At 41.9% G+C, this 27,594-nt stretch overlaps 2 protein-coding genes across 2 annotated transcripts in view; both read left to right on the top strand.

Annotated features, from left to right (window-relative positions):
* The first annotated feature begins 322 nt into the window (after positions 1–322).
* On the top strand, positions 323–10,043 carry cfap52 (cilia and flagella associated protein 52). Its single transcript, XM_018665000.2, has 14 exons — positions 323–566; positions 813–1,012; positions 1,210–1,346; positions 1,467–1,595; positions 1,745–1,844; positions 2,101–2,217; positions 2,288–2,388; positions 2,577–2,747; positions 3,368–3,516; positions 3,745–3,890; positions 4,600–4,751; positions 5,777–5,879; positions 9,273–9,384; positions 9,677–10,043. The coding sequence occupies exons 1-14, from the start codon at positions 506–508 to the stop codon at positions 9,859–9,861; spliced, it is 1,863 nt and encodes a 620-aa protein (XP_018520516.1). The 5' UTR covers positions 323–505; the 3' UTR covers positions 9,862–10,043.
* Positions 10,044–11,667: 1,624 nt separating this feature from the next.
* Positions 11,668–27,594, top strand: part of usp43a (ubiquitin specific peptidase 43a) — a 106,617-nt gene continuing 90,690 nt past the window's right edge. The window contains exons 1-2 of the mRNA XM_018665004.2: positions 11,668–12,721; positions 21,754–21,918. Coding sequence (XP_018520520.1) covers positions 12,104–12,721; positions 21,754–21,918 — 783 coding nt within the window. The 5' untranslated portion in view covers positions 11,668–12,103. The remainder of the gene's footprint in view (positions 12,722–21,753; positions 21,919–27,594) is intronic.

The raw sequence follows: 27,594 nt of genomic DNA, 5'->3' as shown, positions 1-27,594 counted from the left end.
GATAATGTGCTGTAAGGTTAATAGTTTAACTTTAGTTACTTACTTTTCTGGTTTCTACTGTAATATCAGGTCACACATTCTATTGTAGACCAGTTACTAACTGTGGCACAGATACAGTAAACATAGTCTTAGGCGTTCTTATATATTATATCTTATATAAAGAATTTTTTTTTTTTTCCCCTCTAGTTTTATCCCCCAGCATTTCCCAAATAGCTATTTATTATTATATAGCTATTTACCTTATGGTTTTTACGTGGACCCTTTTAAGATAAGACATTTCCGAGAGCACGTGAAGGCAGCAAGGGTGTTTCACCGACCAATGGCTCGCCGGTAGAACCCTAGCTGTTGCTAGGTAACGTGTGTTTGGTCTAGTCGAGGAACCATCAGGCCTGTGTGAGAGAATAACGGTGGCGTTTGTTTGTTTTTATAAAACTGATTTACTGACGAAAGTAGGCCTTATCTTTACACTTTACAGGAGAGAGATAATAGGTTTAGCTTTTAAGCCATGGCTGTTGAAACACACGGCGTGCCTCAGCTTGAACTGGAGGCTGTTATTGGGTTCAACGGTAAGTTTTTCAAAATAAAGTTTTCACCTTAAGTAAATTTGTGTTGAGACGGTTTTGCTAACTATCTTAGGCAAAAGTAAGATCCTAGGTTGTATTGGTTGGATTACTTGTTAAACTCTGACTATTGTTTGCTCATCCACCTCTCAAAACAAGACCCCATCCATTACGATCACAAACAAGCATTTTTTGTGTCCTTTTTGTATTAAAACATCAGATATTATGGTATGCTACACGTTGTTTCCTCAGGGCATGTGTTTTCTGGCTTGAGAGTCCACCCAGACAGAGAGCACCTCATCTATCCTCTGGGATGCACAGTTATTCTGAAGAGAATCAAAGATGGCAAGCAGGAGTTCCTACATGGACACACAAATAACGTGTCCTGTATCTCAGTGTCCAAAAGTGGATCATATATTGCGTCTGGACAGGTCAACTTCATGGGCTTTAAGGTAGCCGTAGTTCAGATATATTTTCCATATGTAGATCTGCGTTATCTTCAATGACCTGTTTAATTTGTCCTATTGATGTTGTGTGGGACATAAGAGTTTTTTCATTATGAATATGTGAGCTTGAATCCATTTAAAGTAAGTTAATGGCAAAACAAAAGTGTATTACTTGTTGAATAATTATGTATGCATTTTCCTAGGCTACAGTAATTATCTGGGACTATGCGCAGCGAACGATCTACGCCCAGCTGCTGCTCCACAAGGCTAAGGTGGAGGCACTGGCTTTCTCTCCCAACGACAAGTACCTGGTGTCCCTTGGGGGTCAGGATGATGGCAGGTAAACGTCATGTTTGGTTGCCACAGTCTAGTGAAGTTTTGCTTTAATTCAGAAGGAAACATGTATTATGGAAATTATGTCATTTGTTGAGCATGTGAGGTGTTTTCTGTGTGTTTTCAGCATTGTCATATGGAATATTGAAACCAAGCAGGCCATCTGTGGGAGCCCAGCTTCAGCTCACAGCGCTGGTCACTGCCTCACTGTGCAGTACTCAAATACAAATGACAACATCTTTGTTTCTGCAGGGAGGTGAGTGATTGGTGTCAGTCTAGAGCAACTCATCGACATAGATTCTGTTTTCTTCAGAGGAATAAGCATTGCCACATTCAAAATGTGTCTTTATTGTGTTCCCTTGTTACTCTGTTAAAATATTTTAATATTGGACTTTTTTTGAGCAGTGGAACATTGCGAGTTTGGGAGCTGGACCTCCCCAACAGGAAGATCCGACCCACAGAGTGTAACACAGGAAAGTTGAAGAGGATTGTGAAATGTATAGAGGTACAAGATCTGAGTTTTGCAAAATTGCTATTGCCGAAAGTCAGTAAATAATTAGTTAGATACATTAGGGGAGATATTCAGCTAATAGTGTATGAGCATTACTAGAAATTGTGTGCTTGTAGGCACACAAGCACACCACAGAGTGTGATATTACACAGTGATTTTTTTAATTTGGAAAAAATAAACCTTATAGTACACTAGATGTGGTGACATCATGGTGATATTGCTCAGAGTGACTTGTCTATATATTGCACAGGTTGCAGAGGATGATCAGTTCATTTTATGTGGAACCACCAGTGGAGATATAATGAAAATCAACCTGAAGACGGGGCTGCTGAGTGACTGTGGTCCAGTCAAAACAAAATACAGCCTGGTAGGTCTGCGTTACTGAGTGCTGTGAAGGTAATTGCGGCTGTGACTCACTCACTGCCTTTCCTGTGCAGGGTGTCAATGTCATAAGGATACTGAAGTCTGGGAACCTGCTTGTAGGCTCTGGATCTGGCACCTTCACTCTGTGTTCCAAGACTAACTTCAAAACTCTGAAGTGAGTTGTACAACTGTATCATTTGGATAATCCCTGTTTGTATAATTCAGTTTGATAGCAATACATGGTGTGTACAGTTCACAACTTCTTTTTTTGTACATTAGAGCAACTATCCAGGGTACCAAGTTTTACCAGGCTTATTTTACAGCACCTATTATCTGCTCCTTTTTTCTCCTCTCCTACATTAGGGAAGTCCAGCTGGAAAAGGGGGTGACCTCCATCGCTATAAGAGGAGAGGGCCAGCAGTTCTTTGTTGGGACAGAGGCTGCTCAGATGTACCGCTTCAATTATGTGGACTTCAAAGCTGAGCTCATATCCACCAGCCACAACAGTGCCGTCAAGGATGTAGCCATTACTTTGTAAGTGGCAGACAGACAGCTCGGGGAGATAGAGTCAAAGTCATCAGTCACTAATGACAAAACATTTACCATCTGTTATTTTTTATGGTTTGGATCTGGGACCCACCAGAGAGAACAAAATGGCAAGTGGCCATGTGTTCAATTTTTTAATTTGGCAAGAAATGTACATCCTAGATTGACTGAAATTAAGAGAGGTAAAACTTCATCATGCTGTGAAAGAATCACTTTGCCCTACAGGCTGACAAGACGCAGATGGGCTTTCCTCATATTATATGAACATTGCAAATGATAATTCCTAAACCTCTTGTGTGAGGTTTTTTTTTTTTTTTTTCAGCAAAAAGCTTTAGCTGTATTTATTTCTCATAATGCATGACTTCAGTACCCCATTATGCTCACTAGAGGGTGACATATGAATGTCTTAGAAAAAACAATTTTGACAGTATTGGTTTTATATATATTATACATAGTTCTGGGTGATGTATTGAATCCAGCTTCATCATGTCAGTAATTATATGGATACTCTGTTGCCTCAGTTACCATTATTTTATAGAAGGTTGTTAAACCTATATTCACTTAACTATAATTCTACATCTCTCTCTTTTTTTTTGATTTTCTGCTAGTGGAACATCTGAGTTATTTGCCACCTGCTCTGAGGAGGACATCAGGTTGTGGCACATCGACAAGCCCAAAGAGCTGCTGCGCATAACCGTACCCAACATGACCTGCAATTCCCTGGACTTCATGGCTGATGGACATAGCATCATCAGTGGTGGGAATCACTGCAAACAAGACACTGAGATTACTACTACAAGGAATATTCAGTTTTTGTCTCTTAGTGTGAGCTGTGGTTCAGCCATAATTTGTTCATCTGTATTTACTTGAGGGCATGAACCAGTTGAGTTACCCATTTCCACTAAAACTATACTATTGTACCTACTAAATGAAATTAATCTTCTCGATTGCAGACTATTTTTGAATTGATTTCTTTCTCTTCCAGCATGGAACGATGGTAAGATTCGCGTATTCGCGCCAGAAAGTGGTCGTCTCATGCTCGTCATTGACAATGCGCACAGAATGGGTGTGACAGCCATCGCTGGCACCAGGGACTGCAAGAGGATTGTCAGTGGAGGGGGAGAGGGACAGGTCAGTAGACATTACATTGATACACCTCAAAGCTATGACTGTTGAAAAAGTGGTACAATGTTCAGTGTCCTCAACAAGTTATAACACAAAGCAACACATTGAAATTTTCCATGATATTGTTACATTTTAGAATTGCTGTTATTCCTGTTTAATTCCTCCAAGATGTCAGTACATGTCACCATGTGGTGTGGTGTTGGTAACAGTTGGTTACACAACATATTATATATATATATATACACACACACACACACACACACACACACTAACCTTGTTAACTAGCCTACTTATTTCTCAATATAAAAAGACCAAACTGATCAGAGGAGGAAAAATATTCAGTTTAATAGTTTTGTCTGAGCGGCAAACACATTCCTCTCACAGCTGTGTCTAGACTTTTCTAAAGGAGCTGCTTAATGCAAATTTTATCCATTGTAACTCCATGGTACAAATGCAAGCCGATAGTGCACACACTGTAGCATGCATTTTAACTTGTGTTTAAGCATTGCGGAGCACAGTATGACTGCAGTTTGACAGATTTAAAAAGGAAAGAGGGTATACTGTGGAAGATCTTTTTTCAATACGTATTTATCTTTGTATGATGCAAATGCATTACACATTATTGAAACAAAGACACATCGCATCTGATGTAAAAAAAAAAAAAAAGAATAATCCTGTAAGGCGTGAGTGAGTTTGGCTTCACCTATTCACCTAGGTGCGTGTGTGGGAGCTGCAGCCTCGTTGCCATCGCCTGCTGGAGACCATGAAAGAGCACAAAGCCACTGTTGCTTGTATCAAAATCAAGAGTGACGACAAAGAGTGTGTCACTGCCAGCGCTGATGGTGCCTGCATCATCTGGGACATAGTGTGAGTAGCTCATCTGTGCACCCATGCACAAGGCAAGATCATAAACACCAATGTTCCAAACATACAGTATTTAACCTCTTTTTTCTTCTATAATTAGTGAGTAAAATGCTCTCTTGAGGCTCTTTCTTTCATTTTAGTGGTTGTATGAAATACCATACAATCCTGCAAAGCTACAGCAATCTCCGCTAACTAAAAATTGTAATTCATCAATCAATTCTTGATTAAACCCACTTCCTCAAAGTGGATGAATCATGAATTTGATTTTTACAGCACTCAGCTGGGGCTATTTTGCCGAGAGCATGTGAATTGAAAGGCACTGGTCTGAACATCAAGTAATGACAATATGCAGTAGAAAAATACTGTACATAATTGCTAATGATATTCTGTAAGTAATCACCAGGAAGAAAAATGTAAATGTAAAATAGAGAGTGCTACCCTAAGGCCTGAGTCATAATGAGAGAAACACTGAAGCTGTCCATCGGTGTCTGGCTGGTAGAGTAGGAATAAAAAGGAATCCAGTGCATTCTTTATGAAGGAAGCTTAAAATCCTTTAATCCGCCGGCTTTTTTCTGTGGGGAGAATAAAACCTTTCAAAACTCTGATGGTGGTCGTATTTTTTCACTGTCTATCCTCTTCAATGAACAAGTCTGTGGATTAAAGGGTAGCATGGGTTTCCTTTTTTTGGTAAGATTACTAACAAGCTGATATTGAAAGGAGTATTAGACAGACAAGAGCTTAAATGTATCTAGATTGGCACCCTGTCTGTCCAGACATATGATACTTTTTTTGTGTCCACAGAGGAAATTTTATGGTACATGCATGTTTTGTTTGTGTGTCAGTGCACAGTATATATATAAAGACTGCCTTGTGGGACTTTTATTTTATTTTGTTTGATCAGTTGCATTGGGCAGTTCATGGAGAAAGACCACCTGCAGCACCAATGATTTTTTCTTTTTCGTTTTCTTTTGAAACTCACCCTCTTCTCTGGTTTGCTTTATCTCATCTTCTGGCTCCTCTTCACCTAGGAGATTTGTGAGTCTTCAAATGGTGATCGCCAACACGCTGTTCAGGACCGTGTGCTACCACCCGGAGGAATACCAGCTCATCACCAGTGGCACTGACAGAAAGGTGAGCGTTGGGGCCAGTTCTTTTACTCTGTACCCGCTGACTGAATATACTGAATTTATTTAAGGGAACTTAATATATATCCCATCCAGTACATCCTGTTACTGTGAAATCTGCCCATGTATCTTTACATTATCTTTGTCTGGGTTTTATGCTCTGCTGTTGGTAGAGTTGGTAAGCAAATAATTCCCTGGGACACATAATTCAGCAAGTCACGCCTCACAGGGAAAAAGTGTTGTGATTGTAATGATTGAAAATCCCTCTGGGCACAAAGAGACTGACACTCAACAGTCATAATGTAGATATCTCATTATGCTGTTATTGTTATTATAATCTCCACCCATTGAGCACAAGTGAGAAGCCTGCCGCTCTGGTAAGATCAGCACAGAGGAGCACAGTGACGACTTGCACAGTCACACACACACACTTGCATGTCCATAGATTAGTATGAAAAGCTTGTAATTTGTTTCTCAGCTCAACATAATTAAGCCATTGTGTTAGCTGCTAGTCACTGTGCCAGAAACACTCAGCCCTTTAAGTCTGTTATTTTGTGAGTAATTGTGATTAACTCAGCACTGCTTATTTACATAAGGTCAGAAGTTCGCAGTGGCAGAATAAAACGCTTGTTTCCTTGATTGTGCACTTCATCCGCACCCCTTGAACCCCGGCCACACACTAGACCCCGTATCGTTGCCTACCCCCTGCATGCTGAGAGGTGAGGACAAGTTGTGCTGATTAACACAGCGCTGTGGATGTGCTGAGTGAGCGGAGAAAGGGAGAGAGTGAGAAGGAGGGATTCACGGAGGAGGAGAGATAGAAGGGGCGGGGTGGGTGCTGTGGTGTTCGTGCCTTCCTGCGGATGTGCCTGTGCCACCCAAGTGCCAGCCAGATCCACCATCTGCTCATCCCAGGACACAGGCGCTCTGTCTGGGAGAACAAATACCAATGCGCGCTCTCTCTCTCTCTCTCTCTCTCTCTCCCTCTCTTTCTCTCTCTCTCTCTCTCCCTCCTCTCCTTACTCCAAGCCTTCATCACATCCCAGCATGTCTCCGTGAGTAAATTCAGAGTGAGTAAGCCAACAGAGCTGAAAAAGAGTGAGGAGAAAGAGAAAAAATAGACATGTGGGGTGGAGGGTCAGGGAGAGGTTGTATTAATGAGACAGAATTTGTGAGAGATGATGATGATGGTGCTTTGATGGTACACTGAGTGGAGACAATATGGCGCAGACTCTCTCATTTTTAAGGGGAGAGAGTCAGCACCTATTGTTCCAGGCCAGGAATGATTGGTTTTCCAGTTTATGTTTGATTCGCTAAAGGAGAATGTAGCCTTGTTGGCTGGAATAGTTAAAATGTAAAGTAGTACTCTTGCAGCACAATGTGAACTTATATAACTGAAACTTTTGTGTGGCTCATTTTGAATATGTTTAAAGGATCCATTAACAATAAGACCTTAATGATGTAGTTTCTGTAACTGGGTCAACTGTACTCAGGTCTCTCCCTGGTTATAAGGTGAGCAGTGCCAACAGTAGGCAACAGAGATGTTTCAGACCTGCTCTTGCTTGGTGTGTAATTGATTTACTTTGTGGTCTAATGTCGTGGCTGTGGGCCAGTTTCCCAGGCTGAGGTGGAGGGAACACAGATGGACCAAGACAACTCACACAGGTGGGAGTCTCTAATAAGCTGCTGAAATGAGATGAGGAAGGAGGGAGAGGTCGTGACTGTGGCAAGGAAGAGGAGATGGAAGATGACATGGGGGAGAGTGAGGAAGAGTGTTTCAGTAACTGCTGTCATACTCAGATATACAAAATACTGCATATAAACAACATCTCACAGGCAAAGAAAAACAATTTATTGGTATTTTTGGAGGTACTTTTTTGTTGAAAACATTGCTTAAAAGGTTTGATGTCAGTAAACACAACACACACCTCAGCTGAATGAATTTACATAATCTGTACAGATGTAAGACTCACAATCTGATTTGAGTTTAAATAAGCAAGATTTGAAAAAATGATTGCAGAATTTTCTACTTGGTGTTCATAATGAACTGTTTTCCCCTCTGGTAGTGGCTGTGTTTTCCTCAGTTATCTTTTGCAAAGTTATTTTGTGGAAATATTAATATCAGCAAGCCATTCCATCTGAACAGGCCAATCTGAGGCAGAAGAAAACTGTAGACTGAAACGGCCCCCACAGAAATGTTCCCGTGGCTTAAAAGGGCAGCTTATTGCTTTGAGAATCACTCTGCAGTTCTGAAACTATAAATAACATTCTTTTTTTTTTTCTTACTGAGCCTTTTGTTCCTCTTTCATTCCAAAATAACCAACGGTATTTGATATGTCTGTGTGAGATTACATTTCCCTTCCTATAATGCATTATAGGCATGGTCTTGTGCAGAGAAATGAAATCCTGTCTCAGAGGCTATTCTAATAAATGTTGGGCTTGAACAGCTCTGTGTAACATGAACTTTTATCAATACAATGCTACATATGCTTTCATTTAGTTAAGTAAAACAGTAATCTTCTGAATACTGTTTATTGCCCTCACATATAGATTTGTCAGTAATTAGAGTTTCAAATTTTGTGTGTAGTGCTTTAATGCTTGATGGGCTTTTTGCAGTCTGTTCAGCCTGTGTTTTGCTAACTTTGAAATGGCTTCTGGACTTTAAAACACACACAGGGACTGACATCAGTGATAAGGTGTACCACTAAGTCTTCTGCTAGAGACTCATTCATACAAGATGCCTCAGAGGACAGATTTTAATGAATCCACCTGGCCCCTCATTTACCTCACTTTTAAGATCTAATCATCTTGGCCATATAAATAACAAGAAAGAACCCTTGTTGGTGTGTGGCACTGTGATGTTTCTGCTGCAAGAGCTATAAATAACTTCAGTTAACAAATATCTTTTGTGAGACTTGATACTTTGGCAGCTTTTAAGCCCTAGGGATATTAAATCTCATTTCGATCGGTAAACATAGTTGCAGTAGTGGTGTGTGACAGGTTGATAGAATCTAACCATAGACGTGCTCATGTCCTTACAGAGTAAGAATAATAAAGCTGTCAGTGTAATAGTTTGAGGTCACATATTGTATAATACAGTATGTGTATGATGATGCAATACAATAACAACACAGATGTTGTCACTTGTATCATCTGCATAGTTGGCCACTACTCCATCTAACATCTACACCAATCATCAATAGCAAATTAATACTATTCTTCAAAATGCAGGTATGAGATCAATACATTATCTATCATTTAGGATTATTTCTGCCTTGTTCTCCACATTATCAGTGTATCTCCCTCCCTCTTGGACACTGTGTCTTCCATAAACAATTCAGATGATGAACGTGCAACACACTACAATTGGGTGGTTTCTGTGCATTATCGTCTTTCTCAGGTCACCTACTGGGACGTGTACGACGGCTCAGCCATCAGAGAACTGGAGGGCTCGCAGTCTGGGGCCATCAATGGCGTGCACATCTCACAGGACGGCAAACACTTTGTGACAGGTATGGCCCATTATACATCTGCTGCTTGTTAAATTGCTCATATGATTCATTTTAGTGAGTTTTCCAATCAATATAATTCAACCAAAAATGAATTAGGAATCTATAAAATCTCTTGCTTTATTGCTGATGATACCCTTATTAAAAAAATGTGTTTTGTGATTTTTCTAATGTTACTTACTATGATGCTTTTCTACTCTTAAATATTGTTTCATCTCCTTGACTGACACCACAGTACATGCCCTGCTCAAATGTCTCTCAGAATATCTTTACATTTTTCATGTTTTCATGCCAGGTGGCGATGACAAGCTGGTGAAGGTGTGGGACTACATGGAAGGTGTAGTAACCCACGTAGGGATAGCTCACGGCGGCAGCATCACCAGCACCAAGATCTTCTCCAACAACCAAACCTTAGTCAGCACCAGCGCAGATGGGGCCATTCTCCGGTGGAGGTTCCCTCACCCTCCTTCTTCCTCTTAATGTAACGCTCCTGGACACTGGGAGCAACAGAAACTTTTAATCCAACACCACCACACACCATACTTTAATCATTGCTTGGGTTTAGCAAATAGTGTCATTACAATCTTACATTAACATTGAAAAGGAAATAAATATGATTTGATTAGGCATCATTGACTATATGCAATTGTTTCCTTTTTCAGCAGCAAGAGGACATCATAGACAGAAGTAAAAAGATTACACTTCTTAAGCAGTATAGCCTCTTAGGAATACTGTGGGTGGGAATTCACAGAATGACACTTTACATGAATATAAAATTACACGTCAAGGCACAAGAAATTATACCTCACATCAAAGAGTCTGCATTATGCTTCTTTAGACTGTTTGAGAACAGCAGAATGAATGGCAGGCTACATACTTTCTCAATGCTGATGAAACCAGAATATGTAAAAACAAGATGATATTATACAGTACATTAAATGCATACTTTTCGCAGATATAATTCCTCTGTCTGCTACAGTAGAGACAAGGAGGAGGCCCAGATTCCTAGCACTTAAACACATGGCTGCTGTCAGCTAATCTATCAGCAGGGCTTCCCCTGAAGGATACTGGTTAAAGAGGGAGGCAGCGTACGACAGAAAGCCTCCCCGACTCTCTCTGATCTAAGCCCATTCTCCCCACTATTCTTTAAAACGGCTTATCTAAATAATGAATAATTCACCCCAGCTTCTCCCTCAAAAAAGTAGAAATAACAAACCTGCAGTATAAACCAAGTCAGCAAAAACATCCCTGGGTCAGTAAAATATGGCATCCCTGTCTTTGCCCTTTTCCATCCTATTTCTGAACAGAAGACAACTACAGCACGAGTGAGAGGAAGGAAACACGTAAAGTCACACAGAGAATTTGTTTCTTTCATACGATGGTGCATCATGTGTGCACGTTTCCTGACAATGCCGGAATAAGAGCATCAGGGAAATTATGGAAATATTGGATGGGGCCCTGACTATCTGTTTCAATAAATCAGCACATCTGGCCCACTAAATTCAATCTTTAGTACTGGTGAGCTGTGAAATTAAGCTTCAGATGATTAGAATCTGAATATTGCACAAAAGATCCCTATTGAAAATCAGAGCCGTGCGTAACATATCTGACCAAACGGTTCTTTAATATCCATTTTACATAACTTTGTGGAGCTTCCAGGGTGTAGCAGCAGCAGCAGCAGCAGCAGCATTAATGTGCATGGAGACAGTAGCAAGGCTATTTATAGGATACAACTGTCTGTAAATGCTGGTGTACTATAGACGAGGTATTATAATAGCAGGATACACATTTACAGACAGTCTATTTAGCATCAATGGGAGCATAATATGTATGTTACCCCAAAACACAGGACCCCAAAATTAGGTTGCCATGGAGAGGTTCAATGGAGAGAGCTCATTGGTTATGCTGTATTTAATAAGTCCATACTCTCACTATCAGGCCATATCCAACAAATGCCAGAGATTTTTTTTTTTTTTTACTTCCACACCCTCTGGAGACGTTAAGCCAGGCGTTGTTGTGATTGGTCCTACAGGGGGCAGTTTAAGGCTACGGTGCTTGACACCTACTAAAAGACAACAACTTCCTTGTTCCCAGTGTAATAAACAAGACATGTAAAGTTTTATTCCCTTCACCATCCCAACAACAGTGTGCAAATGTCTAGAAAGGATTTCCTGCTTACTACATACACCTTCCTATTGTGATAAACTATACGTATTGTTATCCAGGTTAATTAAATTCATGTCTGAGGGGCGGGTATTAGAGAGGATCCTCCAAATAGAGACTTGTTCATTGTAGCGCCATAGACAGGAGAGAAGGGAGGGAAGAAGGAATAGTGGCAGTGAGAGAGTGAAAAAAAAAAAAAGACCGCCAGGCGCACGATCCAGCACTGAGAACCATCGACGAGGAAGTGTAATTGAACCTGCGATGTGGAGGGAGGAAAGCAGCCCATCTCTGTAGTTCCCGGAGAGAGCGTCACCCACCAAAAAACGCGCAGACTGGTGACAACGGCGTACAGAGAAAACTAGTGAGATGTCAAGGGAATAAAAATCAGTAATCATGTGCCTTATTGGCACCGCATCGGTGCCACCACAGCGGTAAGGTTTGTGGAGGGAAGGAAAGAGGGGGAGGAGGGGGAGGAGGAGGAGGAGTAGACAGCCTGGCAGACAGGTGCGACTCCACAGCCTGTTTCATTTTCTCTCGGTCCCAGTTAAGTAACAGAGCCATGGATACCCGCAAGGAAAACAAGGTAAGGAAACAACCCATGAAACCCAAATCGACAACGCGGAAAGAGAAGAAATACAAAACCGGGAGGTTTATCAGGAGAAAATCGCTGCGATCTTTTGGGAATTTCATGGGAAGGATCCTTAAAACTTTGGGCACTTTGGCACACTTTGGCGACGCGGAACCGCCGGACGCAGAGGACGACGACGGCGGCTTCGGGCAAAGCGCTTCGGGGGGGTTCAAAGAGGACTGCCCGCAGGTCTCCTCAAGGGAGGGAACCGCGAAGAAGAGCTCCACGGTGTCCTCCTCTCACGGCTCGGTGAAAGAAAGGCTGTCGTGGTGCTACGGCGACAAGACTCCCGGCGTGCTGGGACTGAAGAACCACGGCAACACCTGTTTCATGAACGCCGTGGTTCAGTGCCTCAGCAACACGGACCTGCTGGCCGAGTACCTCGGGCTGGAGCAGTACAAATCGGACGTGTGCCACAGGAGGGTGAACGGGGAGGTGAAGGGAGAGGAGACGCAGAGCGCCAGGGGAGAGGTGACCGAGCAGCTGGCGTCGCTGGTTCGAGCCCTGTGGACGCTGGAGTACACGCCGCAGCTGTCTGTGGAGTTCAAGGTGAGGACAGAGTGTCTGGGCGAGGGATGTTGATTTACCTGGTTATTGCTGGTGTCACTGTTTGGTTGTTGTTTTTACAGTTTTATGTGGTAATATCCCATCTAGGGCGCGTGACGTGATTTTGTAGAGTTTATCTAGTTTTTATCCGTTTGGATAAAGGTGAACCTACATGTATATTCCTACCTAAACAAAGCATGCACGGGCGCGTGTGTCAGTGGTTTTTTAAATATTTGATTAACTGCACATTTGTCTGGGAATGTGTTCTACTAAGGCACAATAAAACAACAGCCATAGGGGCCTCAAGGCATTTAGAATGAAATTACCACAAAGTAATTGACACACAGCAAAACCTGACCCAGGTGGTATTCCAGCACAAAACAACTGATGGGTTTCTGGGCAAAATATAATTAAGCTGTCTTGAGGAGTCTTCTGTGTATGCTGCACTCTACGGGTGCTTGGAGGAGACGTGGACATATACATAACACACAGACACACACAGACAAGCAGAGGGTCAGTAGGAGATCAGCAGGGAATCTGTGCCCCTGAACCCCCTGCAGGGTTATTCCAGCCATGGATAAAGACACATCATTAACTTCGGGCGAGATTACTTATTTACATTCATCACATAGGATCAGCCTTGAACTGTTTATTTTCTTCACCACACATGGTTTCAGTGTAACTTGTGTGCCCCGTGGCCCAGCAACACAGCAGGTATATGTCAGGTGGATCTTGTGGGATTTGTAAGCAGTACCGCCAGCTATTACAGTCTATGTCGGCAAAACAAGTACTTGAATAAACACGTCAGGTGAGCACTTCATTGAACGTGGTTCAGAGGGCAACGGTCAACCTGTGTGTCCCAGGCACTCAGGCCAGTATGAGTATTTAAGGGGAGGAGACGACCATTGGTCATGTAAAGGAGTAATACTAAAAACACCTCACCACTTTGCTTCACGACATTTTATTATTGTTTGTTGAAGCAGGGGTAGTTTTGTGTGTGCATGCCATGTGGTTACTGATTACACAGTGCAGTGCCTCTGCTTTACTCACCCACCCAACAGTGTAGCACCTCAGGGTGGTTAGTCCACGTTCCCTGACTGTCATGTTGAGAGGGAGGGGGGGGTTTGGGAGTTAAGCATTCTTGTCTTATTTACACAAGCCGCTGAATGTATGTGATGGAAGCGTAGAGGCTACACGACAAGTACACCATTACCTGTCAGATATCAGCAAATTTATCCAACAAGTGGCCACACACTGAGACACAGAAGTCTTCTCGCTGCTGTAGTTGCTCCCCCCCAACCCACCCCTCCAGCCTTCCCTCCGGGCTTATTGGATGACAGTCAACCAGCAGGCTTACTGAGTGGTAAATACTCTGTTGCATCAACAGCCTGGGGGAAGTTATAGGGAAGGGGGTATGCAACATGTGCACAAAAACACATGCAGGCTCACACTTGGGAAGACGGAGTGGGAAGTTATTTACAATAGAAAAGGTTGATGTTTGCGGCAGTGACTTTGGATGAGGGCTTTGTTCCTCACCTACAACCACAAGTTTGTAATAAGATAATAATGAGTATGAGAGCGAATGCAGTGTGTTCCAAAGCTGCACAAGAAAGGTAGTGAGTAATACAGAGGAAGAAGCGCTTGGGTGGGGGTGGGAGAGGGAGTATCTGCTTACTTTGAAAATAATAAACGTTTGTGATGGGGAAAAACATGAAATCACACAAGGTCTTGAAAGATATTTGGATATGGGTGAAAGACCTTGTAGAAGTTAGAGTTAATACTTAATATATTTACCTTAAGTTTAATTAGCTCTTGGTGACAGGTCGCATCACATGATGACTGATTGATTGACTGAGTCGTCTTGATTTCATGACACATAGTGCCAAACATATGAAAAATATATGAGATCTCCTGATGGCCCATCATACTGATTTCATATATACTGTAAAAGTTGCATTAAAATGGGTTAAGAATGATCGATAGTAGCTGTTGCTGTAATGGCCACCTGCTGGGAGGAAATACTGAATATTAGCCCTTGAACTTAATGTTGAACTGAATGTACTTCCCGGTGTTTAAACCAAGTTATTAGAATTTCCCTCTATTTTTGCTCTAATACGTTTCATCATAGCTGGATGCATTAAAAAAAAAAAGAATGCATGTCCTTCACTCCCCTTTTCCCGCCTCGCTCCATTGCATCAGAACAGTGATTTGTGTCTGTCTGCTCATCCCAGGGTTGAAGCAGGAGAGAGGATGTTTACTGTAGCAAGTGCATTCAGCCTGGAAAGGGAGGATGCCTCCCTGCTGAGACGCCTCCAATGGTGTGCACTCAGAGGAAGAGAGAAAGAGAAAGAGGGAGGGAGAGACATTGCTGGTAAACAAAACTCATCGTCCCTCCTGTGAGCCTCACACGACCCCCCGTCCCCTTCCTCCACCTACCAGTCTGTCATCAGAAAAAGGGACAGACAGAGTTGACAACTGATCATTATTTGCAAAAATTTCTCTCTCCACACTTAAAGCGAGGCACTGGCCCGCAAAGAAGTGGGAAAAATAAACTTTTGTCTGAGATAAGGGGTCTTGGAGTCCTTTTTCAAACTTTTTTTGTTTTGGGATTGGGATTAGGAGTGAGTGGGAGTGATGAGCCCATCAGTAGAACAATGTCTCAACTGAATATACCAGAATGACCTCAGGCTTTTTTTTTTTTTTTTTTTTTAAAAGATACAACAGGGAGTCGAGTCAGCAATTAAATGTTGGGTACATCTTCTTGAAAAGTTTGACATTGGAGTTTTGTTTTACTTTCTTTGCCAACTTTGACAACTCAAAGTACAGTGCGTGTCTGTTATACTCTGTGGTGAGTGAACATTCAAAATAAAAATTTAACTACATTTAACATTTCTGCTACATAATGCCAGTATTTGTCCCAAAATCACCCTACAGTTCACTGTGTAAAAAGTTTACCAGAGTGAATCTCTAGACTGTTTTAACAAGTGATGGCTGTGGTTGTGTTTTATAAAAAAGTTTCAGATGTACTTTGTTCCTCACTGGACAGTAAGGGTGATAAGAAAAGAGAAGGCTGCCTCCCTGCAGGCCCTCATTAGATCACTGTACCTATATGTCAAAAGCCTGAAGTCCTGCACTGTGAATCTGAATGTTAGGAAATGTGCTCCCAAATGCAGCTGTGTGTACAAATGACAGTGATCAGCTTAATGGAGGTGCTGTGTTTAAAGGTCAAAATTTCCAACTTTGCCATATTAATTAATGCCTCACTACACATTTGATGCTGATGAAATCTGGAGTGTTGAAGTGTCCTTTTATTGGTTGGTTTAAAAAGTTGTCTGCATCAATTTAACTCCATGACGGAGCAAGCTCTTTCTCTTTACCGCTTCACACTCCTGACCTAAAGGATTTAACAACACAGTAACTACTTTTAGAAGTTGCTAGCGAGGAGCCCGGATTCATCTTTTTTACGCTTGACAGGATGCAGCTCTGTGAGGCCAGAGGAGCTCAGCCAGAGGAAGATGAAGCCTGGTGCTTTAAGTAGTCTTGTTTGTTCTGGGAGAGCAGGAAGTGTGTGACAGTCGTGAGGCAGGGCAGTGAGACTGATGCTTTGTTTGTCTTTCCCTGTCTCTGCTCTCCTTCAAGGACCACTCTTATTCTCACTCTTAGTGCTGAAGATGTATACATTGTTTGTAGACGGACAGGCACACGCACATGTAGCAGCGGGGATATGTGCCACCTGGACTCTCTATGCTGAATTTGCACAGTGGGGCCACCTCTCATTTCAGTTTGATTGTAGCACTTTTCAGTGGAGCAGATGGGTGACTATTGTTTTTTGGAGATTTCAGCAGTGCAAACAGTATGAGGTTATAGAAGATCTACTGTGCGCCTTTAAGCACACAACAGAAATAGTAATCTGTGTTTTTCATATATGGCCACAGACACGCGGTAGGATCTATGTCTCAGCTGTTGAAGTGAATGTGAAGTAATAATACTTAAAACGCTTCATCTCACTCTTATAAAACTCAAGCTAGACCACTTACCAGTACTGTAACAGAGCCACCATATGCTGTTTGGAAGCAGCATGCATTCCCACGACTCACTGGGCTGCACTCCATTATACCTACACCGCTGTGACAAAAAGCAATAAAGAGACACAAGGAGAAGTGTGTCTGTGCTGTATCTGTGTAAGAACTACAATATGACACCATTTTCCACCAGGTTTACTGTCCCTCCCATGATTTATGTACCAAGCCTGAACGTCACGGTGCAGGAAGCCACGGGAATAAATCAATCTTTACTATTATGGGGTGCGAGACCGCAATCACCGAATCATGGAGGAGAGTCTGGGATGACTTTGCCACTTTATCTCAGTGAGTGAAAGCATGCTGAAATTGCATATATGTTCACACAGCTCAGATACAGCCTCCTAGTCTCTCAGTTGTGTACACAGTCGTGTATTTACAGCCTCAGCTGTGAATCCTCAGAGTATCAATTTCTCAGTTTCAGCAGAGCCCGGGGAGCCCTCCCTGGGCTGTAAACCATTCAGAGGCGATTATTTCTATCACATCTCATCCCCTCTTACTTCTTACTGATCGCCTATAAATCCTGCGCTGGGGACATCTGCGGACACGCAGGCTTTGTTTGGTGTTGACGGGCTGGCACCTTTATTGAAGGATTTCCAAGCTTCTCAGCATCATAGAGAAATGAAAGGTCTGATTCCAGGATGTAGTATTTAGATTTGTCATGAAAAATACCTCCCTGTGCTCTGATGATCTGGAGGTGAATCCAGTGTGGCTGAGCAAGAAACAGGGAGGAGTAAGTGGAATTAGTTTAGACTTGGAAGAATGGTAGGAGGGAGGGGTAGGACAGGTACTACACTGCTAAGAGAGGCTTGTCTGTTTGTGTGTGTGTGTGTTTGTGTGTGTTTTCCAGGGGTAGCGGGGCTGACAGGAGCTCAGCTGGGACTGATTAGTGGGGGGAATGGTTCTCATATGATAGAGAGGAAAGAAAAGGGGAGATAATAGAAGGAGAGAAAAAAGAAAGAGGACAGTGAGGTTGTGTGTGCATGTGTGTGTGTGTGTGAGAGAGAGAGAGAAAAAGAAAAGGGATAGATGAAACACAGCACGAAGGGAGAAAAAGGGAGAAAGAGTGGTACAAGTGGAGGCTGTAAGTGATGACTGCCCTGCGTCCGGTCTGTTCTGACAGCAGAGGTGAGCCGGCAACACCAGGCTGTTGAAAAATGAAACAGTAAATGGAGCAGCCAGTAATGACAGACTCTATCCAGCCTCATTCCAGCCACACCTGTGGGAAAGGGGGTGGGGGTGGCGTGGGCAGCATGTGTGGAAAAGATGAGTGTGTGCAGTTCCTCTTAAGGTTATACCCTGTCAAAATTTGTCAGCATCACTCTCTGTCTGTCACTGAGGAATCCATCCAGTCCTGTTTGGCAGGCTGGACCACGATGAAGTGAGGTGGTGTAAATGGGTCATTTGCTTGATGTATGTTTATAGTAAATTCCTGGCCTGCCAGCACTCTGATCCGTCATTGTTTGCAGAATAGGAGGATGGATGCGGGGAGGGGGGCACGATGGGGGTAATGGTGTGAGGTGAAGCAAAGGTAGCAAGATAGGACGCTAAAAACAGACATCTGGGTGTGGAAACAAGGGAGGGGGAGGTGTTGCCAGAGCACAGCCCTGCCTCTGCTGACCACTGAGAGGTCATGACCCCTGCTGTGGAGACTGCGCGGGTTTATGTCTGTCTTTTGTCATTCTGTTATCTTTATCTTGAATGCTCCCTTCTTTTTTGATGCTGTCTTTGTTTGCAGAAAAGCTGGCAGTCTTAGATTCTTTTGTTTTGTTCCCTTTGCTAAGTCAGAAAATCTGCCCTCTGAACTCCTGTGCTCATTTGTATCCAGCTTTGCTCAGGGCTAGACTTTTAATTGCTTTTAATTTTTTAGTCCAAAAAATGATCTGAGACCAAACCCAGTTAATCTCTATAGCTGTGTGTTTCTAACTTAAAGTGGGTATTTGTAAGTTTTGCCTGTCTCAGAGCATGGTCTCCTGCCAGGAGTGGATGGTTGTGACAGTCACTTGCCCAGAGCTTCAGCCATTATTGTGTTTACAGGAGATTATAATACACCCTGTGAGCTGTGCTACTTCTTCAGGGCAGTCTGGACGCTATAGTGAGTTGCTATCAGAAAGTCATGAGACAGGCTAGCTGGTTAGCATGCTAACTTCAGTAGAAGAAAAGAAGTGATGGAACTAGAAGCAAAAATCTACTGTTGGTTTCCACTGCTGGACACAGCTCTTGGCAAGTAGAGAAGTGAAGTTTGATACTGAACTCCCAAAATTCTTCTAGACAGATAAGTAAACAGCTGTTAATGCTAATGTTAGCTATGTAACGATAGCTAAACTTAAAAATAGCTCCTTTAATTTGGCCTTTTGATGAAGTGGAGTTCTAGTTTAATTATTACAGGTGAAAGTTCAACAGTAATAACTATATTATCAAGTGAAGAATTATGTCAACTATACTTACGAAGTCTAAGTCAATAAATGAAACAAAGGTTGCTTTAAGTCTGCGAGAATTAAGACAAATTCTGCCTCAACCCAACACATCGGGTCAGGCTCAATCAGTTGTGGGCTGAGAACCAGATCCTTGGTCTAGACTGATCAATAGTTCTTACAAAAAGTTCTGTGCTCCTTCAAGTTGACCCTTCCGCCCACCTTTATCCTCTCTTTAACTAACTCTGAAGTGTTTGCTCAACAAACACATTAGATCCCACCAGTGCTGCGCTCAGGTCAGCTTTGAACACTGCTAGTATTTGCAGAGGAACTCAACATTTCAACCTATTTGCGATTCTCTTCTTTGCATCTCCAGCCCTCCTCAGTCTCGAGAATGTTCCTTCTTTCATTTCTCCCTTTACAAGAAATCAATTAAAAAAAAGACTCGGTCCTGGGGAATACAACTTTGCCACTTTGCCAAATCTTTTTAAGTGCCTTTGAGGCTGTGTGGTACATTTCACCAGAGATTCTCTGAGAGACAAAACTGTAAACAGATATCAAAGAGATGTGCAAAGCTGCCATTCCCAGCTGTGACAAACACACACAACACACACACACACACACACAGAAAAGGAAAGCGATGGGGAGAGAACAGCAGAGATGAGGCCAGCCCAGAAGTCATCCCTTCCTCTTAATGAAGTCGTAACCTCTTGATGTCATCGGTTTCCTGTGCCCAGACTCAGCCAGGTTCTTGTAACCTTGGAAACTCCCCCCCCCCCACCTCTTGTCCTTTGTGTTTTTGCCCTTCTTATTTAGTTGGTAGCTTTGATGAACTGCGCTGCCTCTGTTTTCTCACTTTTCATTTCTGGGCCAGCCGCAGCTACGCCGTCCTTTCGATAAGGAGACTGAAACAGAAACACTCGCAGGCAGGTCTGCTGAAACTCCGCCAGCAACCCCTCCCTTATGCCACAGCTCCCTCTCTCCATCTGTCCCTCATTCCTCCATCCCCTGTCAGTGCTTCCTCATAGTGATGAAGCTCATTAGCGGGCTGTCTCCATCAGGTATGGGGGGGGCCCTCGCCATCGTGTTTATATTTAGATACTGGGATACTGCAGGTATGATGTGGTGATTTTTAATGAGGTGTGGAGCGGAGCCTGGATCCTGTCAGTCACACACAGAGAGGGAGAGTGATGCAGAGACGGAGAAGTAGCCACCCAGTGTAGTGTTAATGCTGTCATTAGTTTTGTCTGTCATTTTCTCTGTCTGACTCATAAACTCACAACTCTTTCCCCATAATTGAATTAGACAGACTGGCTAGTTTTTTTCTAGTAACACCTGTCAGGATTGAGGATATCCAGTGAATGAGTCATGGATGTGTTTGGAGAACAGTTTCTTGGATAAATACATTTGGGCACCACAAATGGCTCTTACTCATCAGCATGACGCTGAATACTGATATGTCTGATTTTGCTTACTGATGCTATAATGCTACCAAAAATAGGAGTCAGGCTACATTATTTAAAGAATAAAAAATGACAGAAAAAATTCAGATTAAATAATTTCACTTTCACTAAGTATAAGGGGAATAATCCCCCTCATATATACTTATATATTTGTGTCCTTATATTCTTGAAATAAGTGAAACACTACTGACAACATCTTATGGAAAACTGTCTCACTCTTTCTATGAATAGGCACTTGCACACACATTACATTTGAAACAAGTGGTTTAACGTCACCAATTTGTGGAAAATAAAACTGAAAAGAATAGTAAGTAAGTATGCATTTACCAGAAAAGTGAATGTACTGGAAGACTAACAGACTGACTATAGTCAGTGTAACTAGTCTATGTAACTATTTAAATTTTCAAATAATTGTTGTAGTGAATTTTCAAGAAAAAAAAACAACTAAATATTCGACTCATGCCAGCTTCTTAAATGGGATGATTTGATGCTTTGATTTGCCGTACATGAGAGTAAAATGAATATGAATTAAATAGTACATCTGAAGATATCACCTTGGGCTGTGGGAAATTATTATTTCATTTTTCACTAGAGTTTAGACCAAATGTTAAATCTCTTAAACCAGAAATTAATTGTTAGTTGATAATACAGTAAACGTTGTTGTGAATAGCCTGATTTACTGCATGTATCTGGAGTCCACTTTGTACCTGCTCTCTGCTCCGACATGACACTTGACTTTGACATGACATGACTTTTCAGATATCATAAAAAGCTCCTTAGTGCAATGTTCAAAGAAAAATAGGAATGATTTTTTATTACATGATCTCGTCACTGCCAAATAATGTCCAGCAGATGTTCTTAAATGAGTCTGCATTAAGTGATGTTAAGAAAGAGAGAAATCTCTCAACTTTTTTTCCATCTCAATGCTCCAAACTGAATCAACTCTAAACTCAGAAATGGCAAATTCTCGTGTCCCATGTGATCATGACCTCATTTTGTCAGGAAGGATGTCAATATTTAATGACTTTTGAAATCACCCAAAGTGACTAGATTAATTATGATGTCTCTCCTCTCTTCAGAGCATAGTGGCCAAATACGGTTCCCAGTTTCGGGGAAACTCTCAGCACGATGCCCTCGAGTTCCTCCTCTGGCTTCTGGACAGAGTTCATGAAGACGCCAGTCCCAGCTCCAACAATAACAGCAACAGCAGCAGCAGCAACAGCAAGACCAAAGCCAGTGCCAAGGTGAGTCCACATCGCTGGTGTTTATGGCCTTGACTGCTAAATGTGATGAGTGATTAAGCTCAAGGGTTATTTATAATACAGAGACCCCTGTTGTTGTTATTTCAGTAAAAATAATGAAACCCGACTTGATCTTCAGGTGAAAGAATTATGGCTTCTTGAGTCTCGTTACATTCATTTACTCTCACTCTCTCTTTCTCACACCTATGCACAGACACACACACAGCTTCCATGGATCTGTATCACTTACCTCAGCACTAACAACAAATCTGTGAAAGGGTTTTTTTTTTTCCCCTTAGGCTAATTTTCTTAACAACTTGACAAACTTGAATTACTTTACCCAGAATGACGATGTGAATTAATTATAGTTTTTAATTAACTATGTTTTTTTTTTCATTATTCTTCATAGCGGAGTCATTAACAGCATTTATTGTAATAACCTGCCTCAAAAATTCACAGCACAGCTAAACCACCTCAGAGTATGGACTCGAAATGAGAACTGCAGCTCATTCTTTTTTGAGTCCTCCTCAATTAAGTGCTTTTCAGCTTAATTTTGGTGTGTAGAAATACACTACTCACACTAAGTTAGGGATATTGTTATTTACATGAGTGCCCCAATATGTAAGGCACACTGTACACAGTGAGACCATTACGTGGAAAATACAAAATGAGGTGTGTCTATCACCCTAATACAATTGCCTCCCTATCCCAAAAATCTCTGAAGTGTACGTATGACATCCACTGAGTCTCTCACAATATCCCTAACTTATTGTGAGTAGTGTATATTGGATGGGTAGAAATATACTGATCTTTGCCTGCTAACTTTATACTTAAGTTGGCTGTCACCTAGTGGGCTCAGTAAGACACAAGCAAAGGTTTGAGTTTCTAAGAACTTAGAAAGGTGTGATCAGTTCTAGCCAATAAGAACCTGTGGTTTTAATAGTGTTATTTAGTTTGAATAAGTTAACCAATAGTTACGCAATGTCAAAATAGCAATAATAGTGTATCAACAATACACAGGATCCACAACTTGAGCCTTTAAATTCACCTTCAACACACTGCAGTTTACACTCCAAATACTTTAATACTTCCCAGTTAATCTCTTTTCCAAATCAGCTTTGTTGTTTTCTTTACTGCTCAAATGATTCTGCAGCAAAAACAGAAATCTGACGCTCCGTATCAAGCTCCATCTGGTACATTCAGGTTGCACAAAAGCCCGTCACATTTCACTTTATTTTTTGCAAGACAGCAGATGCCACTATGATCCAACTTCAGCTGCAGAATCATGTTGTATGCAGCACATTGTTTAATGTGAGCAGCGCATGAGTTTGGATGCAGCTGTATGATCAGCTTCAGTATGGCAGACCTCACTAGTGGTCTGCTCGATGGCAGTCCCTCTGTAAAATCATTACAACAGCACAACACTGCTTGTTTTATTCCAGTCAACAAAAGAGGAGTATTTTCAGTGAGGTACTCCAGCTATGCCAGAGACCCCAAATGTCCCAGAACGGAGCTCTTAGAGAAGTGGAGCTGGTTCTGTGAAGAATCAGTGTTGCAGCACTGTGAGTGCTGCTGTGGCTCTTCCACCTGCAGTTTAATTAAAACCCAAAGGGTCTCGGTCATTCCCCCTCTCTCCCTCTCAGTCTTTGTCTCTGTCTCTGATGTGGGACATTCACCTTGCAACCTTTTACTTGGAAATGAGCCAGAACTGGACGTGATCCAGTGAGAGCGAATGAAGGGCAGACACATCATGACAGAGTTGATGACTCTTTTATCTTGACTGGACTCGACAGGACAGAAGTGCACAAAAAATACACATTAATACAATTATAGGAAGTTGCTGTGTAGTAATGCTTTGGTTACATGCAGTCTTTTTTGTCCCGTTCTTATACTGTGTTCCCTCTGATTGCTGTTCATAGACAATCAAATGCTTTCAAATAGGCCCCTTAACCGGCTGCCCGTTACACTGATTCTGCACAGCACAGTAACTCCAAAACATCTGTTTCTTTGTTGTGTGGGTGATTAATTATCCTGATTTGAGCTGAAGCTTAAAATAATATGTATTGCGATGACAAAGCAGTGGTGAGTGTAAGCAAGTTTTAAATTAAAGCACTAAATCTTCTTTTGTTTCTTTATGTTACATGCACTGTAGTCTCTGATTCATACACAAAACAGCACTGGAAATGGGCAGGTCGATGGATATTTCTACTGTATATTTATTTTAATAGAAACATTTTTTGTGGTATGTACAGAACTTTAACAGCTCTTGACAAACATTTGTTTTGTTTTGTGTTGTTTTTTTGTTTTAATGAATTTCACAGTGTCCCAAGAGACATTTAACTCCATCAGTGATTATTGTCTCACTGTAGCAGGGAAGCAGTTCGCCGGCATTCACACACTTTTTTGTGCACATTATAATATCAAATACTGAATCTGAAGACCTGCTGTGATCAACTCCCACTGTGGCAAACCCCTTGTGTTTAATTACATTTGCTAAGTATCATCCTGCTCCTCCCAGTCGGCCTGGAGTTTGGTGGCAGCGCTGCTGGTTCAGCCTCCACTCCGGGCCTTGCCAGGCTGCCAGATGACGACCTCCAATCCTATTAATAAATGTTACGAGTTGAATTGTCACAGCATTGCCACCCAGTACCCCCCCCCCCCCTCTGACAGTAGAGCTAATAGAGGCAGCCTTTATGCCACATAAAGAGCTTAGGGCTGTGGCTCTCATTAGGCTGCCAGTGAATCATGGTATCATAAAGCCGGCTTTCCTCTGCCGTCGCTACGAGGCAGAGAAGAAGAAAATCGCTGGCTTTTTCACACCAGGAGGGAACATGTCTGATTTTTCTGAAATGAAAATGCTCGTCCCCTTTCCCGTAAATTGATTTCATTCGTGTAACACAGTGCGCTCCGCGTATACTGCTGATGTAATGTGAAAACCCTGGAACTCCAGCTTTGGAGATTACATGCTCTTCTATGGGTTTAAAAAATCGGGTGACCACATCTTTGTATGGAACATTTTCAAAAACAGTTAGATAAAAAGCATAAACACTCATACACATTCAGACTGCCCAGACTGCAGTGTGTTTTAATGCTTCTATTCCAGTCCACTTCTGTCATACAGAAAGAGGAAATCAGGTAACATTTATTTCTTAGAGACAATCTGTAACTAATTTGTCTTCATCTACATCTCATACTCTGTGATCAGTGATTAGATTTTAGACATTAAAATCATGAACAAATACCTCACATTGACTACGCAAAACTCATCCTCCCTGATAACCTGATTATATTTGTGGTAACCTCATCATCTCAACAATGTGTTATACCCCTTTAACACAGCAGATGTTCGCATGGTCTACTCAACGCACGTTTGGACCCATTCATAAAAGGCAGCTGTCACTCTGCTGTCAGCAGAGCCTCCCATGTGATTCCATACACTTCACCAATAAACCAAGGAATTACAATGAATTACACTGAATAACTAGCAAATAAAAGTGTCACTCTAACCTCTCCATCCATGCGCACACTCCTGTCTCTCTCGCTCACCCGCACACGTGTGCTCTTTCTGTTTCTTTTCCTGTCTCCCTTGCGCTCTCTTGTTCTGTCTTTCCTGCTTCTTTCAAAGCCACACAGTGTTTGACCCACATCCAAACCAGGTGGTGAGGAGGGGTTGAAGAACAGTATGAGACAAGAACTCCAAGTATTGTATTATTTAGCTACAGGAACCTCTTGAAAATACTGAAAATCCCTGACTCCTCACTCCTAACTTTTTCTTTGATGCAAAACATTAAAGAGTGTCTTTTTAATGGCTTGCAAGAGTCCTTTTGCCCATGTTGATTCATGTAAAAAAACTCAAAGATGATGAACAAGGAGATAAAGAACCTTTACAGTCAGATTATAATTGATATCTTGTAGTGGGGCAGACGTAAAATAAGATGGAATGGTGACAGCGGAGGGGGAGAGGGAGGCAGCAAATTGACTTTGATTGCTCTGTCTGTCACCAGAGCCTGGGAAACAGGCATCTAGGATGATACAGGTCATGCTGAGCTGACAGAAACTTAACAGTGTCAACAGTGTCTCTGTCACTTTCACAGACATTTAGTGAATGGCACACACACACACACACACTTTCACAGACCGATCTACATACAACATTTGATTGTTTCTAATGCAAAGTCCATATTTTGTATCGACTTAGCCAAGTTGAAAAAAATTGACATTTTTACCCTTTCTTACATGATCTCTCATGTAATTTTTAAAAATAAATTTTTATAAATTTTTAAAAATTTCTAATGTATCACTTCTTCAGCTTGTTGTTCTTCAGTATCAGAGCCTGTTTGGTTAAGTTTACTTTAACAACAGCATGCCTGTCATATACCCAGATGTATTTAAGTCTGTTAACAACTTTTGTAACCTCCTCGGGAGAACAGCTCTTCGCGTCGTAGTGACTACATTTGTTCCTTTCAACCTGTGCATTACCTGCCTCTGTCACACTTTTTGACAGCCCCCCTTATGTTGTGACATTTCCGCGGTCTCGTTGTTATTCCCATCACGATTTATTCTCTGGAGATGCGTTGAAATTCTCAGAGAACAAGTGTAATGAGTTCCTCTTAGAGCAAGCGCATGTTCAAGTTTGTGTTTAACCATTTTTATCTGCTCAAGACTATACATTGATTGTCAGGAAAACATAAACATATGTTGTTTGCACATGCTGTTGTTTTTTTCTTTTGTGAAGACAGATGTGTGTCTTCACCACGAGTCATCCAAAGTTTGTGAACATATTTGGAACAACTTGGGCAATTATTGGATGATGTTAGGTATATGTATAGCTACAGAGATTTCCACACATCAAAACAAATAGGAACAAAGAAACCTGAGTCCAATCACAGAGCGAATCCAATTTAACTGGATGTTGACACAGTATGGACATATCTGGATATTTGTTAACTGATTTAGGTTGGAAATCTAAAGGCATAAATGTTAGGTGAACAGGACACTATAGATTGTCCATTGTACAAGTGTGAGAGATGAATGGGCTTTCTGAATGGGCTGGTGGTTTAGAGAATGCATAGATGGATTTATTGATTTATTTGGATTCCCTTTGGCTAGACTCCGACAGACAGCCAGTCTTTGAAGATCATTTTGCACAGGCTGATTTCTATGCAAGAAGACACTAACTACAGCCTCCAAAATGACCATAGAGTTTAACTTCTCTGACACAGTATATGTTGTTGGCAGCCCGGCGAGGCCCGGAGTGGACGCAGTAAGCTATCAGAAACTTTTGTATTGGAGTGTATTAGATTGTACCTGTGTATAGGTAAATAGTGTGTAAGCTAATGTATGTTGTAGGACATTATGTATCATGTATATACAGTACCTTTACCAAGCAGCAGATTTGTTATAGTGTGACATGCAGAAGGGTCCAGTAGTGTTACGAACCTTGTTTATGCAGGACACCTGATCTACAAGCAGTGTGACCAGTCCAGCAGCTTCACCCAAGTAACACTGCGTAACACAGGACTGTGAACACACACGAAAGCAGCTCAGTAATGTTAATCCTCCTTTCCAATGGGACCTCACTAAACTCGCTTGGTTTCTCTCTCTCGCCTCATTGGCACCACATCAGCAGCATTCCTTAGTGGCTAACAGAAGACCACAGTGAAGTCGTGGCTCTGTGCT

The sequence above is a fragment of the Lates calcarifer genome, linkage group LG5 (assembly GCF_001640805.2).
Source record: "Lates calcarifer isolate ASB-BC8 linkage group LG5, TLL_Latcal_v3, whole genome shotgun sequence".
NCBI lineage: Eukaryota > Metazoa > Chordata > Actinopteri > Centropomidae > Lates > Lates calcarifer.
The sequence above is the reverse complement of the archived record's forward strand: the minus strand, read 5'-3'. Positions and strand labels throughout refer to the sequence as shown.